Raw genomic sequence first — 17,374 nt, 5'->3', positions numbered from 1 at the left:
TTAAAACAACGCGAGAATATGGTGATCACGACGAAATGAACCGAAGCAGATGCGCAGAGATGCAATCAAACAGGACCTGCGTAAAAGTGCGTTGGTGCGTGTTTCTGTGACTGTGGTGTGCTTGTGCGTCTGCGCGTTGTGCGCTTGTTGTATCTCGGCAACGATTTCACCTATTAATGCGAAAAATGCCCCAGAAATGGCGCAAACGAGCCTGGACGCATTGTTTGTGTGTCTGCCAGGGTGGCTCTTCGTGAGAGCGTGAAAAGAAGAGAAGAAAAAAGATTCACGCCGCTCGATCGCCCTTGCATCGATGGCGGTCCGAAGCCCCCGGGAAGGGAAGGGGGGGGGGAGACACGAGAGAGAGAGATGAGACACTCGAATGTTGCCCTGGTCGACCAAAATTCGATCGTAAAAATTCCTCGACTTTTTGTACCACCTTGAGCACACCCTGACACCTTCTTCACGACACAAGGACCGAAGCATTGGTCGTTGATCTCAAAAAGCCAATACGGTGGTCTTGCAAAGACATTCAAACTCAACGCTGGCATTGGCTTGCTCTTGTGTGTGTGTTTGGGTTTCGCAGAAAATCATGAAACTGGCCAACATCTTGTTCTTTGTTGCGCTCGCTTCGCTGATCAGCGCGTCCGCACATGGTGTGTCTATTGTCACCGGACCCTCGGACAAGGTGGTGTGCGCCGAGCAGAACGTGCATCTCAACCTGCTTGTCGGCGAGACTGGCGGCGAGACCAACTGCTGCACTGCGACTGTCGAGCGTGCCATCAAGAACGACGACGAGTGGGTTGCCATCCCGACCGTGAGCGCAACCACCACTGCTGTGGACGCCTCCTCCTCGAACGTTGCCATCGAGCTTGCCCCGAGCCAAGTCAACGACGAGTTCACCTACCGCATCACCATCGAAACGCTCGACGGCGCCACTGTCACATCCCAAGAGTTCTTCCTGGCCTTCTCTCTCCCGGCAGTGTTACAAGCCCCCGAGACCAACGTTGCCGCCCAGAGCGCCATTTCCGTCACGGCCCAGCTGACTCCTTTGCGTCAGGAGCCCGAACTCAGTGTCATTCGCTTTACCAACTCTGGTCCAGGCTTTCTGCAATTCCGCCAGTCCTCCAGCAGTGTCAGCGATTTCGAGTACGAGGTGGTGGACAATGTGAACGCAGACACCATGTTTGAGATTTTGCCCACGCTGACGCTCGACACGAGCACCATTCTGCTGGTGGACCAAGCGGATGCCGACCACTTTTTGGAATGGCTCGACGCCTTCTTTGCCCAGTCGCTCCAGTACCTGAGCGACCCCATCGGCGCCAGCTCTGTCGCCATTGCCCTTCGTGACTTTAACGGCCTGTCGTTCACGTCCACCAGCACCTGGCTTGGCATTTACACTGCCGCCCAGGCGCAAATCCACGACGCCGGCGCCATCGCGGACTTTGAAGCCGAGTTTGGCGGCCGCACCTTCACGTTGCTGTTTTCCGCGCCAACCAAAGTCGACGTGGTTGTGCGCAACTCGCAGGGCTCCTACCTCGGGTGGATGACGTCTCCCCAAAGCCTGACGGCCCTCACGCAGATTGATGCCACCCAGTGCGCGCACAAGTGGTTCCTCGACAACTCGCGCCTGAAGGCCTCCTGCTCATCGACGCGCGCTCTGTCGCACCTGCTGACCGCTCCGCTCCTGGGTACGGCTATTCTGCCCACTTCCCAAATCGCCATCATCTCGCAGTACACGACCAGCTCGCGCACCACCAGCGCCATCACCGACAGCACGTACTCGATCGGCTCGGGGGCCACCAGCTCGGCCGTCGGCGTGTGGTCGAGCCGTCGCTGCCAGCAGGTTGGCACATCGCACCTGCAGTCGCTGCTCGAGTGCGCTGCCCAAGACGACAACCCGACCTACCGTCAGGTCCACATCGAGCTCGGCGCCTTTGGCTTTGGCGTCAAGTACGTCACCATCGACCTCACCCACTACCCGCTGCCGTACCCCGTCGATGGCCCTTCTGCCGCCATCCTCCCGCGCCAGTCCGGTCACTCGACCTCGACCAAGTCCCGCCTCGAGCTGTGGGTTGCCCTTGCGCCCTCTGGCACGTGGATTGATGTGACCGACTCTGTTACCGAAGATTTCACCCGCGACTGCGTGAGTCGCGGCCAGCGCCAGCGCCCGTGCCGTGTCACGTTCGACGTGCTCGAGTACCTCCGCGCCAGCGACACCATTCTCGGCAACCAGGCCATCTCCGACCTGCGCCTCGTGTTTGACGGCATTGAGCCCTCGTCGCTCGATCTCGACGCCGCCTACCGCTACTTTGGCATCTCCGAGGTGCAGGCGATCGGCACCTGCATCTGCAACGGCCATTCGTCCACTTGCAACTACGCCACCGGCCAGTGCACGGGCTGCGAGCACCACACGCAAGACGACACCTGCGGCTCGTGCGACAACAAGCACTGGGAAAACCGCCGCAACTCGCTGCCTGCCGAGGTGGTCAACTGCGATCTCGCTGCTCCCGCCGTCGACAACGTGCTGGTCTGTGACGGTCCGGCCCTGGCCGACATTGATGTGTCCGAACTCGAGTCGCTGTTCTTTGAATCAGGCGGCCGCAGCGGTGTGATTGTTCCCGGCGTTTCTGCGCGCGACCTGCCCTCTGCCATCTTCTCCAAGTTCTTTGCCACTGGCGGCGCGTGCGTTCTCTGCAACTGCCACAACCACTCGCTTGCTGACGCCGGCCAGAATGTCCGCGGCTGCGACGCGTCCACCGGCGTCTGCAACTGCGATCCGACCACCGAGACAACGGGCGACCACTGTGAGTCGTGCCAGGCCACTTGGTGCCGCTCCACCAGCCCATGCAACAACACCCCCTTGTCGAGCAGCGATCTGTACGCGTGCCGCCTGCAGTCGTGCAGCAACGAGCGCTGCGACTGCAACGGACACTCCACTTTGCCCCAGGTCGGCGGCTTTGATCAGTGCGACGGCAACGGCTGCGGCTGCTCGTGCAACCCTGCCGACGGCGTCACTGGCCCCCACTGCGAGAGCTGTCTGCCTGGCCACTTTTCGAGCACTGGCGACGGTGTCGACGGCGAGACATGCGAGCCCTGCTTCTGCAATGGCCACAAGGGCTCGCCCGAGACGTGCGACGTTTCTGGCGGCAACTGCGACCAGGCTGGCGACCCCTGCCAGGACAACACGACCGGCTTCAACTGCGAGCTCTGCCTCGACGGCTTCTACCGCCCGTTCCGCCCCGACGGCTCCATCGACCCCACTGACGATTGCATTCCCTGCGCTTGCAACGGCCACGGCGTCGGCCCCGCTCTGTGCAACCCCAATGGCGGCGTGTGCGACTGCGACCCGGCCTCCAACTCTGAGGGCGATCAGTGCCAGTCTTGCATTGTCGGCTTCTGGAGTGCCACCGGCAATGCCGAGTCGGGCACCTCGTGCTCGGCGTGCGAGTGCAACGGCCACAAGGACTATGTCTCGAACGAGTGCAACGCGCTTGGTGGCGACTGCATGACTGACTTTTCTGGCGCTCCCCAGCCCTGCGACGGCAACACGAACGACTTCCACTGCCAAGGCTGCGTGGCCACCTTCTTCCGTCCTTGCACCGTTGGCGTGCCGACCGCTTGCTCTGCTGTCGACTACACGGACGACTGCTCGCCGTGCGACTGCAACGGCCATTCCGTGTCGCCCATCGGTGGGTTGGACACTTGCAACGCCGAAGGCGGTCTGTGCACCTGCACCAGCTCGAGCAACTCTGAGGGCGACAGCTGCGAGAACTGCAAACCCAACACTTGGAACGACTTTGGCAACTCTGAGGACGGCCGCGACTGCGCCCCGTGCGCCTGCTACGGCCACTCGGCCACCTGCAGCAACTTTGGCGTGTGCTCTGGCTGCCAAGGCAACACCGAGGGCAACAACTGCGAGCAATGCGTTGCTAGCAACAGCCGCGTCAATCCTGCCGCATTTGTTGGCTGGGACTTGCCGACGCCCGACCCGGCAGTGATTACCACCATGCGCGAGCAAGACTGCACCCCTTGCAACTGCAACGGACATTCGCTCAACAATCCCACCATTGCGCCGGGTATCTGCACGCCCGAGCTCGGCATCTGCCTGAACTGCGGCGGCAACACGGCCAACGGCGCTGCCAACGAGTGCGACACTTGCGTTCCCGGCTTCTTCCGCCAGCTCACCAGCGCCGGGTTTGATCCTGCCAGCGACACCTGCAACGCCTGCTCCTTGGTCGACGGCGACTGCACTTCGGACGCGCTCACTGACGCCTGTCGCCCGTGCTCTGAGCAATGCTTTGGTGCCAACACCATGTGCGGTGCCGACACTGGTATCTGCCTAGAGTGCGCTCTGTCGCACGCCGAGAGCCACCGCTGCGCCTCGTGCCAGAACGGCTACTTTGGCAACCCTGCTGGCGGTATTCCGTGCACCCCTTGCAAGTGCTACCACTCTGCGCCGAGCAAGTTTGACCTGCTGACCGAAACCGAGATTGGCACCTTCCAGCAGTGTCTCTTTGACAACAGCCTTGGCGGCGTCAGTGGCGGAGCGCAGACGTGCATTTTCGACCACAGCGTCAACCCTGACGACGCTGCTGCTGATCCCCAGAGCGCCATTCTGTGCAGCTGCCCCCGTTCCATTCCCGGCGGCTTCTTCAACATTATTTCGTCGGGTGTCGTGTACGAGGGCCGCACGTGCGACTCGTGCAACCAGGACGCGTACTTTGGCCAGCCCACGCAATGCCTCACCCCTGGTGTTGGCGGCAGCGGTCTTGGCGACTGCTTGTCCTTCGACACTTGCAACGAGTGTATTTGCAACGGCAACATTGACGAATCGAGCATGATGGACAACTGCGACTACTCTGCCGGCAACCCCAGCAACCTGATCTGCGAGGCCTGCCTCGGTCATTCGACCGGTCCCACCTGCGAGGTCTGCGAGGTTGGCTACTATGGCGACCCGACCCGTCTTGACACTCCCGGCACCATCGGCACGGGCTTTATTCTCGATGCCTCTGGCGAGTCGCTCAAGTGCTTCCAGTGCGACTGCAATGGCCACTCGATTGCCCGTGTCGTCCCTGGCACGGAGGGTGACGTCCACAACGATACCTGCACCACGGTTGCTCCTGGCTTTGTTGGCAACTACACTTGCGACTGCGACTCTGCCAACGGCTACACTGGCCCGACCTGCCGCGAGTGTCTGCTTGGCTACGAGCAAATCGCCCTCGGCAACAACCTCTTCCGCTGCGATCCATGCGACAACTGCACCCGCGACGCCGCTGACATCATCTACGGTCTGATCGACGAGTACGCGGCTCTGGACACTTTCGAGTCCGAGATTGCCACCTCGGTTGCCGCTGTTGCTGTTGCCATCAACGACCTGAAGGCCATCCTCGGCATTGCTCGACGTGACGCCGGCGTCGCTGCCCTTCCCGTGATGCAATCCCGACTGGACACAGTCCGTGCTCAGCTTGCCGAGCTCATTGCGAGCTACAGCGACGCTGCCACCGACGTTCACGTAAACTCCCGTATCGAGTCATTTTTGGCTCGGGTGGAGGCCTCCAAGGCTTCCGCTATTGCCCAGTCAGCGGAGTTTGTTCGCTTGCAATCCGCTTCTGCCACATTGACCGCACTTGTGGCCAAGTTGCCAGCTCAGCGTGCCCAAATTGAAGCTCTCGTGACTTTGTATGATGAGACCGCCGCAGCCTTTGAGTTTTCAAAGACGTATCTTGATGCCAACGTTGACATGCTGCGCGCTGGTGCCGATGGTGCCGAACTCGCTGTGGCGAGCGTTGCTGCTATGCAAGGCGATGCCGCTGTCGCCATCAGCGCGACCCACACTCCGCTTCTCGCCTTGCTTGACCGTGCTACCGCCGTTCTTGGCGACGAGGGCAAGAGCCACGTTGAAGCATCCCTGTCTTCGGCTCTCGGTCAAATCCAGGCACGTCTCGATCGCCTCGATCGCTCCATTCTGCTTCTGCAATCGTCTTCGGCCCAGGCGCGCGGCGCAAAGACGGAAGCTCTGCTTCGTTCTCACTCGTCTACCATCTCCAGCCTTGTCTCTCGCCTTGCTCTTCTCGAGTCTAGCGTCGGAGCAAGCGGAGACGTGGAACGTTTGCATGCATCTCTCGATCTGGCCATCAACTCGATTGCATCGACCCTCACTGCCTTCCACGTCGCTGCCGAGTCAGCTGAAGAGTCAATGCATGCGGCTCTGCAGGAGCTCAATCCCGCTCAGTCACCCGCAGTTCTCAAGCTCTTTGCTCTTTTGGAAGCCGAGATCGAGGGCCATCGCGAAGCGCTGCTCGAATCGTCCCTTCAAACTCTTGGTGCTCTGAAGGAAGCCACCGAGACTGCCGTCGAGTCAGCCGCTCGTAAACTTTCCACCGGTGTGGCTGATGTTGCTGTTCGAACGGCCAACGTGGAGACAATCCTCCTCGGCGTGAACACTGCGACCAAGTCGGCGCTCTCGCGTTTGATTGCAGCCATTGGCTCTCACAGCCGCTTCTTTGAGCTGCTTGAGACGGACGACAGTACTTCTCCTCTCGAGCGCGAAATGTTCGTGGCCCAATCCACCATGTGGGTGAATGCAAAGATTGCCATTGGTCAGGAACTCACCGCTCTGTTGGATGCGCTCCAAACCAACCTCCCTGAGATGGTTTCAAGCTTCTTGACGCGCAGCACTCGCATTCCTCTGAACCTGTCCCAAGCGCCGCTCAACTTGGATTCCCGAGATGCTCTTCTGACAGAGTTGAAGAATGTTGCTGCTCAAATCCAATCCGAGCAAACGGCCGCACTGGGCCAGCTCGAGTCCGCCATTTCTAGCCGCGCATCCGCCCTTGGCAAACAGCTGGCCTTCATTTCGGCTGAACTGCGCGGCAGCCTGTCTGCCGTTCGCACTCGCACCCTCGAGAACCTCGTCGAGCTCACCTCGAGCGTTGTTGCTCTGCCGGGCATCGCGGATGTGACCGATGAACTTGCGCTGATCCATTCGCAGATTGACGAGCTGCTCCAGTCTTCCTTGAGCGAACAAGGCGACCAGGAAACGCTCGCTGAATTTGCTGCGCGCGTTCGCGTCAATCTCCAGGAAATTGCATCCGAGCTTGGTCAGATCCGTCAGCTCATCCAAGAAATCGAATCTGAAATCGAGCGACAGTCTCAGATTCTTGACGCATCCGCGCTCGCTGCCAAGCTCACTCTGCAGCAGTTGTCGAGCCTGCAGACCAACCTCAAGCAGTATCTTGCCGTGGACGTCGACCTGAGCTCTGCATCGCCCCTCGATGCCAAGCTGGCCGACTCCCTGAATGCTGCTGCTCTTCCGCAGTGCAACCTCTAATCAATGGAACCAGGTCCCCTCTTGCCCTTGAGACCTTTGATTGGAACGTTGCTTACTCTTCTTCTTCTTCTTCTTCTTCTTCTTTTCTTCTGCTTCTTCTTCTTCTTCTTCTTCTTCTTCTTCTTCGTGTTCCTTTGCTGTGTCTCTTGCTCCGTGGTGGTGTTGCGCCTTTTTGCATTGCGTTGTACTGTTGGTGCAAAATCTGTTCTGCTTGCCCGTCCCATCGAAAGCTTGGAGAATTGCAAAGCCAGTTGGATTTTTTTGGTGTCGGTGTCAACCGTTTGGGCCATTTTTGTTGTAACGGAAGCTTATTTGACATCCAAAACACACAAACAACGTGCACAGTACGACTTGCGCCTGAATTCACAACGAAATAGAATTAGCAGCTCGCATCTGCAACACGTGTTTCCACCGACTGCATTTTTTTCTTGTCGAGTACAACACACCAGGAGAAGAGTTGCTTTCAAAACTTTACTGTCTAGTGAGATACGAAGTATATTGACCACTGAGCTAAAACGACATGGGTTGGGGTGTAACAGGAAGAACATGGTGACATTTAAAAATACAAGTGAGCCAGCGTTGTCGACGAAGGCCACTGGTGTTGTCGCTGGATGGCTTCGTCGAAATCGAACGAGTCTGTAATCCATTGCGGGCGAGTCTGCGGTTTGGCTTTCCAATGCTCCAGCATCGGAACGGCAAATCTGACCCCAATCTCGCGGGAAGAGTCCGGAAAACTTTGTGCAAACATGTGTTTGTAGATGATTGCCTCCTTGACGGCTTCTCTCTGTTGGTTCCAGCCAAAAGCCATGACAAATGAGTGCGTGAGCAAGATGAATACAAATGTTGTTAGCGAGCACAAGTTGTTCTGTGCTGCAGCGTTACCAAGGTGAGGGCAGAGTGCCGCACGCTCGTATCGGTCGGATCCGCAAGTTGTGCTCGGATAAAGTCCTCATGACCTGCAAGCAGACGCTCCTCCTGTTCGAGAATGACAGAGTGGTACGTAAACCCGGACTTGAACCGGTCAATCTTTTGTGCCACCGTGTACAGCTCCATGAACACTGGAGCTAGGTATCTGCTCGGGCGTCGTCGCCAGGTCTTTGCGCGCTTGACTGCAGTTGGCCCTCGGATTCGGGGTGGGGATGAGACGCATCGTTGTGCAATCGCAAACGGCGAAGACACTGGAGGGCTGCGCTCTGAGAGGCTTGCGGGAAGTACGGCTGGAGCGGGTGTCATCTTCCAGCGACGCAACGTTGGGGCATTACCTTGGCGGTGCTTGTGCCACAACCCGGGCGACGATGAGCAGATTCGTGGCACGTAATTCAGCGCCAGCCGGTCAATGTCGTTTCTGGTCATCACCCACATTCTCAAGAGTCGGACTTGACCTGTCGGAAGGGGTTTTTTGGAAGCCTTCTCAGGACGAAACAATGGAGACTCCACGTCCACGTCCGAGTCAGTTATGACGCTGGAATTGTCGGAGTCGACCTCATTGGTATCCTCACTGATAGAGTCATCAGAATCATCATCATCATCATCCTCGAGGTGCTCGTACTCGCGTTTGTGGATGCGCCTGCCCATCACCGCGTGCTGGATGGAGCGGGCTCGCTTGCGGCGAGTGTAGGGTTTGAAGGAGGAGTCGCTGTCGTCGGCACTGGAAGAATCGTTCGCGTCACGACGGTCTGCCGCGGCGTCGAAACCATCCATGTCGTGGAAATCAGGATTGGACAGTGTTGGAGCAACCGAGTTGCTGTCGTTGTCGAAGCGCTCAGGGCCGACGTAGCGACGCCTTGCACGGGCGAACGCCCGAGCTGGCACCTTCGTCGACGACTGCACTGTTGGCGACTGCGCGGAAAGCTGCTGCAGTTGATATCGTTCCATGCTGACGGGGCTGGGTTGTTCCTCTTGGAGGTCAATGGACATGGGAACGGAAGTTGTGGGTTCTCGTCGAAGCAGCAAGCCGGCGCCGAGCGAAAAGCTTGCCGTGTCTGTGGGTTGCAGCGCTACCTTGCTCAGCATCTGTAGACCACTAAGTGCCTCGGCAGTATGCGCGGAAATCGATGGCGGCTTCAAGTCAAGCGTGGCAAAGGTGCGCGAGGAGGGTGACCAATCCGACGATGTCATGGATGCCGCGCTCTTGCTGCTACTCGTGTTGAGTAGTCGTGGCGGGGTTGGCGTTGAACGAGCTGGCGTTTGCTGCACTTCACTGCGAGAGACGAGCACCTCGCGGGGCGGGTGCTCCAAAGCAGCCAAGCACAGCGCCGTCACAGAGTCAATCCGCGAGCGGTTTGCAGACTCGACCAGGATGACGGGTTCAGAGGGACGCAGACCCACTGTGACAGCGGCAGACTTGAGCACATGTTCCCATTGCATGTTGCGGCGAAAGAATAGGACTCTTGAGGTCGCGTGTTCATTGCCCGGCAGTGTGGCGTCCATCGTGACGGTTGTGTTGAGATCTGAAATCTGCAGTCACAAATTCCCCCCCCCCCCCATGGAACACGCGTTGCATCCAAATTAGTTGAGCTCGGCACATGTTTGAGAAAAGTAAGTTGGTGAAGGATGATTGGACAAGCGCATGGTTGACAATGGCTCTTCTCAAGACAAGACCAACGGTCCCAAACGAACCAAAAACAATGAACACACAAACAACACCAATGCAAGGAATCGTATGTGAGTGTTGCGTGCATGTGAACGCTGTGTTGATGCATGTGACACTCAGCATTGTCTTGCACGAAGCACTTTGTGAGATGAACTGGGCATGCTTTGCCCCCGTCTCCGCCAATCCGCCAGAACAGCAACAAATACGATACCCAACCGTCGATCTTCACACAATGTGCAGTCCCTTCATTTTACTGATCTCAAGAAATCCGTTGGGGGGAGGGGGTGGGGTAGGGTGACCATCAAGCAGGGAAACAACTCGAGCTGCTGATTTTGGCGGGAAAGATGAAAGTTGTTTCAAATACGTTTCATTTTTCCCGCGGCGTTCAATTTGCGCCACCTCTGGTTTTGCTCACCTGCGTCTGGGCGTCGCCATCGATCGCATAATTTGCATCAACAGCACGTACGCTGATTCGGTACACGTCGCTGGAGACGGAATCGCTGCAATGTGGTTGCGCGAGAGCACCGCCGAGAAGTGGCGCGCTCCCGTGAGAGCTCGACGACTCGCTCGCTGTTTCGCTCCCTGCACGACCTGCGATAGGAGTAGCTGTGTTGCTGGGCGTGCGATTCTCTGGACTCAGGCACGCGGGGCTACTGCTGCGAATGGGTACAGGCGGCGGCTCGCGTTCGTGCTGCATCAAATCACAACGAGCGGAATGGAACCAACGGGATGGAAAATCAAACAACAAGAAAGACGAAACAAAGAAAGAAAAATCAAAGAGGAATGGTTTATTCGACAAAACAAGAAGAATCAACAAAAAGAACACCGAAAGAAAAGAAAGAACGAAAAAAAAAAAAATACTTGTCCTCAAACCAAAATTTCAGTCCAAGGAACACCAAGAACAAGAAAAAAAAATTGCTGCTCAGGCCAGGTCCAATTGTCTTCAAGCATCAGTGGACGCCTTGCTCAGAGGGTCGTCAAAGATGGAAGGAGCGTCGTCGTCGAAAATGAAAATCTTGGTCTTGCTGGATTTCTTGGCAGCCTCGTCGGCAGCTCCCTTCTTCTTACCCTTGGGTCCAGAGGTGGACTTTTTGCCCTTCTTGTCAGCGCTGGTCTGGAAGAGCGAGTCCGTGTTGTCGTCACCAAACAAGCTGCGCGATCGGCTGCGGTTTTCCTCCTTTTGTGAGAGGTCTGTCAGCAGCGGCTCGCCATCCTCGCCTTCGTTCTCAGCGGCCGAAGCAGTGGGTTTCTCAACCGGGGCGTCAAAGATGGAGCCACTGGAGGAGGCGGCGGCAGTGGTTGCATCGTCCAGCATGGCAGAGGATTTGGCGTTCGTCGCGGTCGAGATGGCAGTGCTAAAGCCAAGATCCTCCTTGGCGCGGCCAGCCGACAGCATCTCAGGGGTGGGCGCTTCGTTCGAACGCGAGACCACAGCGTCGACGGCGGCCGACACGGTGGAGAGTGTGGAGAGCGTCGACTGCGAGCGCGGCTTGCGAGGGGCGTCGTCAGCGTCGGCAGTCGCAGCAGTCGCAGCGGCCGCCTTCTTTTTGCTCGACTTCTTGGCGGATGCGGGGGAGGTCGAAGCCTGGGCAAAGATGTCGTCCTCGGCGAACAAATCCACAGGGGTGCGTGACTTGCTCTTCTTTGCCGGCGCAGTTTCAGCCGCAGGTGCGGGAGAAGGAGCGGCAGCGGGAGCCTCGGCCTTGGACGGAGTGGGCGCAGCGGGCTCGGCAACGGGGGCAGGCGCAGGAGTCGGCTCTGCAACTTTAGGACTGGCAGCAACGACTGCAGGCTCGGCCTTGGACGCTGGCTTGGCAGGGCCAAAGATGCTGTCCGACTCGCCAAACAGGTCGACGGACTTGATGCTCGCTCCGCGTTTACCCTTGGTGGCGGGCGCGCTACTGGCAAAGATGTCTGAGGAATCGGAGTCCCCGAACAAGTTGCTGCTGGCTTTCGTCGAGGGCGCAGGGGCAGGGGCAGCAGCAGCAACAGGAGCGGGTGCAGCAGCAGGGGCAACCTCTTGCTTCTTGGCAGGGCTGGGAGTTGCAAAAATGTCCTCCTCGTTTGTAGAATCGCCAAACAGCGAGGCGGGAGCAGCCTTGGGAGCAGCCGACTTGCTTGCTGCAGCGGGCACAATCACTGGCGCAGCCGCAATCGTGACAGTCTTGGTGGGGGTCTTGGCCTCTGGCTCGTCATCAGCCTCGTCCAGGGTGGCCGTGCTGGAAACAGAGTTGCTGGAGCGGCCTTTGCGAGACGGGAGGCGGCGCGCCGTTTGGATCTTTGGACGATCCTTGTTGGCGTGATGCAAAATCTTTGCATTGTCTTCGGCAGGTGCAGCAGACGAGGTCGAGCCGCTCTTCGGGCGTTCAGAGTCACCCGAGGAGGTGGCAAGCACGTCCTCCGACGCAGTGGAGCCCGAGCGCTTGGCGGGCCGTTGGCCAGGCATCATCATGGCAGGGTTGAAGGCCAAACCTGCACCAAGAGCGCCGACTTTTGCCGACGCCTTTGCCGACACTGTTGCTTCTTGCGGTGCAGCCGCCGGCGCGGGAGCAGCAGCAGCAGCAGTAGCAGCAGCGGGGGCAGCCGGCTTGCTGAACAAATCGGACGTGTCGTCGCCAAACAAGCCTTTCGATGGTGTCTTTGACTTTGTGGCAGGGACGGCCTGAGCTGCCACGGCGGCAGGAGATGAGCCAAACAAATCATCCGTGTCAGAGCGAGGGCGCGAGGCAGGCGCGGCAGCAGCGGGAACAGCTGCAGCAGGCTTAGCAGCAGCAGCAGCAGGGGCAGGCGTGCCAAACAGATCTTCAGTGTCAGAACGGGGACGCGAGGTCACGGCAGGCGCCGCCGCCGCGGGCGCAGCAGCTGGAGCAGCAGCTTTGGGTGCCGGCTTGCTGCCAAACATGGAGTCGTCGTCCTCGTCGTCATCGCCACCAAACAGGCCCTTGGCAGGTTTGGACTTGACAGGAGCTGCCACAGGGCTGGCTTTGGGTTGTGCAGCTGGGGCAGCAGCAGCAGCAGGAGCAGGGGACGCAGCAGTGGGTGCAGCAGCAGCAGCAGCAGCAGGTTTCGGGCTGCCAAACAAATCGTCATCATCGTCAAACAGACTGACAGTTGGCAGCTTCTTGGCAGCAGCAGGAGCAGCAGCGGGGGCAGGCTTGGCAGAGCCAAACAGGTCACTTCCGCCACGACCACCAGATCCGCCGAAAATGTCGCCAGAATCGTCATCGTCGGCAAACATGGAGGCAAGCGACTTTTGGGCGCGGGGTGCGGCGGCAGCAGGGGCGGCGGCAGCGGGTGCAACCTTGGCAGGAGCAGCGGTCGCTGGCGAGGACTTGGCGCCAATCAATGAATTCGTCGCCTCATCTTCGTCCTCGTCGCCAAACATGCTGATGACATTGGCAGGCTTCTTGACGGATGAGGCAGAAGAGACGGCCGCGGGCGGGGCAGCGACAGGCGAGTCAGAGCTGCCAGCATCGGACGCACCGCTGCTTCGCTTGAGCGTACCGAACGGATCGGCACCACCAAGCATGGACACGGCACCAGGGGGCAACTTCTTTTTGGGGGGTTCCGCAGGCGCAGCGGCAACAACGGGAGCCGGCTCCTCTTCCTCATCGTCCTCCAGCGCTTTGGCAGACGCAGCGGGCAACGACGAGGCCGGTTTCTTGGCAGGAGCGGAGAGGAGATCGTCGTCCTCGTCGCTGTCACCAAACAACAGAGCCGCCTTCTTTGCAGCGGCTGGTTTGGCCGCGGCAGCGGGAGCAGGTGCTGCAGCGGCGGGCTTGGCCCCACCAAAGAGCGATGTGCTGCCATCGTCATCACCAAAGAGGTCGCTCGAGAAGGACTGCTTGCGGCGGGCAGGAGCGGCAGCCGAGGCTGGGGCGGCAGCAGGCGCGGCTTCCTCGCTCGCAACGCTTTGTGCGTCGTCGGCAAACAGGCTGCCAGCGGCAGGACCAAACATGGACACGCCACCAATCGGCTTCTTCTTTTTGGACACGGTCGAGGTGACGGTGCCAGAGCGAGGCTTGGTCTCGGCAGGACCATCAAACATGGAGCTCGTCTCGTCGTCCTCAAACAAGCCACCTGCGGCAGCGGTTGCTGGTTGCTTGCGAGACCGGCCTGACTTGGACTTGGACGATTTGGTCGACTTGATGGACTTGGTGTCGGAGCGGTCGTTGGCAGCCGCGTCTTCAGCAGCAGCATCATCATCATCATCGTCGTCGAAGAGGCCTCCAGAGGGCTTGGCGGCACGTCGTGCAGCACCTCCTTGGAACAAAGCTTCCGACTCAAACGGATCCCTGGGCTCGTCTTCGTCGCCAAAGAGACCTGCACCAGCAGCGGTTGCCTGAGTTGCCGACGAGCCGCTGCGTTTCTTGCTCTTCTTGTGCGAACGGTGCGACTTGCGAGACCGCTTGGAGCGGGTCGAGCGAGCATCGGCAGCCACATCGCCGGCATCCTCGTCATCATCCCCAAGGCGTGTAGGTGCGCCACCGAAGAGCTTGGCAGCCAGCTCGCTTTGGAAGTTGCCCTTGCCCGACGAAGGTCCGGCAAACGGATCTTGCTCGCCCTCCTCGTCGTCCTCGGCAAATGGATCGTCTGAGGCCGGCGGACGGGCGGGCAGCGCTTTGCGAGGCGCGGCAACGCTCTGCTCGTCTTCCGAGTACTCCGAGCCCGAGCCACTCTCGTACGAGGATCCCGAGCCGGACGCTTCCGACGAGGTGAATCCCTCATCGTCATCATGAGCACGTCCGTGACCGTGCGCGTGGTGTTGACCAGCAGCCTCATCCTCCTCCTCTGACGACGTGAAGCCTTCGTCGGGCGCGCCGGCATTCTGTCGCGATGACGGGATGTCCTGGTCCAGCGGCGACATGTCTTCTTCGTCGCTTTCTGCAGACGGGTTGCAAAAACCAACAGCAAGCAAGAGAGCAGGGGCAACATTCAGTGGTGAGATACAGGAAAGTACAGCAGCAGAAAAGCAGAAAATAATGGCGTTGGACATTTTCGACTCCCTACCGTCAGAATAGACGTCCAGCAAACCAACATCATCATCTTCGAGGAAGGCGGCAGAGCCGATCAAGTGAGGCAGAGGGCGATGCAGATAGACGTCCTTTGGCTCCAGCACCGTTTCTTGGATGTAATCCGACGGCAATCCTGCTTCTTCGTCATCCGAGTCTGAAAAGGGCACATGGCGGGCAAGCAGACGGTTGGTTGGTTTGGTTGATTGTGACAACACTCTCCACCCCCCCTTCCCAACTCAAGCCGCATTGCAAGACATGCATCCGACTTACGGTTGGGGTTTTCCGCCTGGCTGTGCACGAAAGCGTGTTGGAGAACGACCACGCCAAACTGGATGGCCTGGGAGAACTTGGGCACAATCTCACTTTCGAGCTGCTCGCGCGTCTTTTCCTGTGACATGAGCGCGATCGGAGCGGATGAGTAAAAACAACCGGGTTTGGTCCAAAAACCCGGATTTGAAGGCAAAGCAGCTTACTGGCGCGTCGTCGGTGGTTTCTGTTGGCTTTTCGGGTTCGTTGACCAGCTCGTCTTCGTACACGCGCTGCAAGAGACCATGAGCAACAACAACAATAACAACAGGATGAAGAAACAGTCAATGCACGAGAGTCGCGCTCGCGTCATTCATTCATTCTGCCACAAAAACTCAAAACTCACATTCTCAATGAATTGCGTGTTGGACAGCATCAAGAACTCGTTGAATGTGTTGTGCAGGCGAGCGTTGGTCGCTTGCGTTTCGTGGACCAAGCCGTCGACTTGCGACTCAATTTCGTGCGTTCGGTTGAGAATGCGAGTAGAAAGGTCCTTGAGGAACAAGAGCAGCTGTGTGATGCGCAACGAAAACAGTTGAGGATGACATTGATCATGCGAGGAGGCGTGTTACGGTTTCACACACACACATACACACGGACAAAAAAAAAAAAAAACCACCACAAACTTACACCAGAGTCGGAGGCCAACGTCCAGGATGCAGCGCCCTGCTTGAGCTCGTCGATCGACCAAGCGCGCTCCCACGAGCGATCTGCGCCCTGGGCTGTGGGCTGGATGGTCGTGCTTGTCTGAGGCGCCTGTGCGACGACAGATGCAGCGGCGGGCGCAATGAACGAGGCGCCGTCATCGTCGCTGTCGTTCTGAGCAAAGCCGCCAAGCAGCGGTCCAGAGGACACAGGAGGGGCGTCTCCATACAGACCCGGCGGCGGCGGTGGCGGTGGCGGCGGCGGAGGTGGTGGGGGCGCCATACTTTGAGCTGGTCTGTGACGATGGCCAGAATGAAGAGCTTTCGTAAGTGATATTGTTTGAGTAAAAACCGAGTAAATCTCGCTACGGCGCGTTCAATCAAAGTCGAACGAGAAAGGTCATGAGTTTTTAGTTTTTTTTTTTAGTTTTTTTTTTTTTTCAATGTTTTGATTGACGATTGCCGATGACCATGCGGCAGGACCAACGAGTACGATAGAGTGATGGAAAGATGACTATTGAGAAGCACGTCACAATGGGAACGGCAGCGTCAGCTCGAGCTGGCAGCGAAGGGAGCGGAGCACTGGGGAGGCGGTTGAGCTGGACTCGTGATGGAGAACGATTGCCAATGCAGCCATCCGAGCACCTGCCAACTCATCACCCACCCCCCTCAAGTGACAGAATGGAACAAAAGACCAAAGACCAGCGATGTGTGTCCACGGCAGTTCGGCGGGGGCGGGGCGGGGGGAAGGGCGGGGTCGAGGCAAGGAGAAAGAGAAAAGAAAGAGAAAAGGCTAATGCTGGGCCTCAGTCACTCTCGCTCCAAGTGCTTCAAAACAGACGCAGGTCACAGTGCGATCGAGCGATTGAAGAGCGTGAAAATCCATCAAACTCCGCCCCCACGTCGTAGCTGAACAGGGAAGAGCGACAGTGACCTTGTCACAGAGAAGAAAAAAAAAAAGCAAACAAAAGGCTCAATGCAAGGCAATACAAATTCAACAAATATCTGCTGCTTCCATCAGCCCATCAGCGACATCGTCCTCTCCCATCCTCACTCATCGCGAGTGTTCCCAGAAACTCAAGCAACAACTTTCGCCAAACGAGCGTAAAGTCTTGAATTGCAACTAATTCTCAAAGATACTGACAAAAATGAAAAGGTCGAAAAAAAGAAAAAAGGAAAAAAAAAAAAAAAGAAAAAAGAAGAATGGTTGAAATCTGAGTTTGAACGCGACTCGAAAACTCGGATGAATCTGAATTGGGACGAGGTGAGAATATATCTCTGTGGCATTTAGCCGCTTTTAGGTTCACAGTTGGCAGTTGTTTTTCATTCGATCGTATCAGAATATGACGCTCAGCCAGCGCGAGGTGTACGACAAAGTCAAGAATGCGGATGCAGATTTCGAGTAAGAAACAGTTGAATGTATGGCAGAGTGTTACAACGTGTTTCTTGACGAAATGAACAGTCTGAGTGATAATCGGATTGGCGA

At 57.9% G+C, this 17,374-nt stretch overlaps 3 protein-coding genes across 3 annotated transcripts; 1 reads left to right on the top strand and 2 right to left on the bottom strand.

Moving 5' to 3' along the window:
* Window positions 1-589: 589 nt before the first annotated feature.
* CAOG_06077 (hypothetical protein) lies at window positions 590-7,330 on the top strand (the record flags this gene model as incomplete). The annotated part of the gene is made up of 1 exon (XM_004345617.1): window positions 590-7,330. The coding sequence occupies one exon, from the start codon at window positions 590-592 to the stop codon at window positions 7,328-7,330; it is 6,741 nt and encodes a 2,246-aa protein (XP_004345667.1).
* Window positions 7,331-7,886: 556 nt separating this feature from the next.
* Window positions 7,887-9,760, bottom strand: CAOG_06076 (hypothetical protein; the record flags this gene model as incomplete). Its single annotated transcript, XM_004345616.1, has 2 exons — window positions 7,887-8,114; window positions 8,213-9,760. 2 exons carry the CDS (start codon window positions 9,758-9,760, stop codon window positions 7,887-7,889), a joined length of 1,776 nt encoding a protein of 591 aa, XP_004345666.1.
* A 940-nt stretch (window positions 9,761-10,700) lies between these two features.
* Window positions 10,701-17,062, bottom strand: CAOG_06075 (hypothetical protein). The gene is made up of 7 exons (XM_004345615.2): window positions 17,033-17,062; window positions 15,875-16,184; window positions 15,591-15,755; window positions 15,412-15,477; window positions 15,209-15,326; window positions 14,934-15,092; window positions 10,701-14,807 (listed from the first exon to the last, which is right to left on the bottom strand). The coding sequence occupies exons 2-7, from the start codon at window positions 16,169-16,171 to the stop codon at window positions 10,867-10,869; spliced, it is 4,746 nt and encodes a 1,581-aa protein (XP_004345665.1). The 5' UTR covers window positions 16,172-16,184; window positions 17,033-17,062; the 3' UTR covers window positions 10,701-10,866.
* Between the last annotated feature and the right edge of the window lie 312 nt (window positions 17,063-17,374).

The sequence above is a fragment of the Capsaspora owczarzaki genome (assembly GCF_000151315.2).
Source record: "Capsaspora owczarzaki ATCC 30864 unplaced genomic scaffold supercont2.10, whole genome shotgun sequence".
NCBI classification, from domain to species: domain Eukaryota; class Filasterea; order Ministeriida; family Capsasporidae; genus Capsaspora; species Capsaspora owczarzaki.
Note: the sequence above shows the minus strand (reverse complement) of the source record. Positions and strands in the feature narration are given on the sequence as shown.

What these genes read in the sequence shown, in the direction of transcription:
- CAOG_06075 (XM_004345615.2), bottom strand. Translation starts at nt 16,171, where the DNA reads ATGGCGCCCCCACCACCTCCGCCGCCGCCACCGCCACCGCCGCCGCCG. An exon ending in CGTTGGCCTCCGACTCTGGT is followed by an intron (nt 15,756 to 15,874) that starts GTAAGTTTGTGG and finishes CGCATCACACAG; the next exon opens with CTGCTCTTGTTCCTCAAGGA. An exon ending in CCAGGCGGAAAACCCCAACC is followed by an intron (nt 15,093 to 15,208) that starts GTAAGTCGGATG and finishes TGCCCTTTTCAG; the next exon opens with ACTCGGATGACGAAGAAGCA.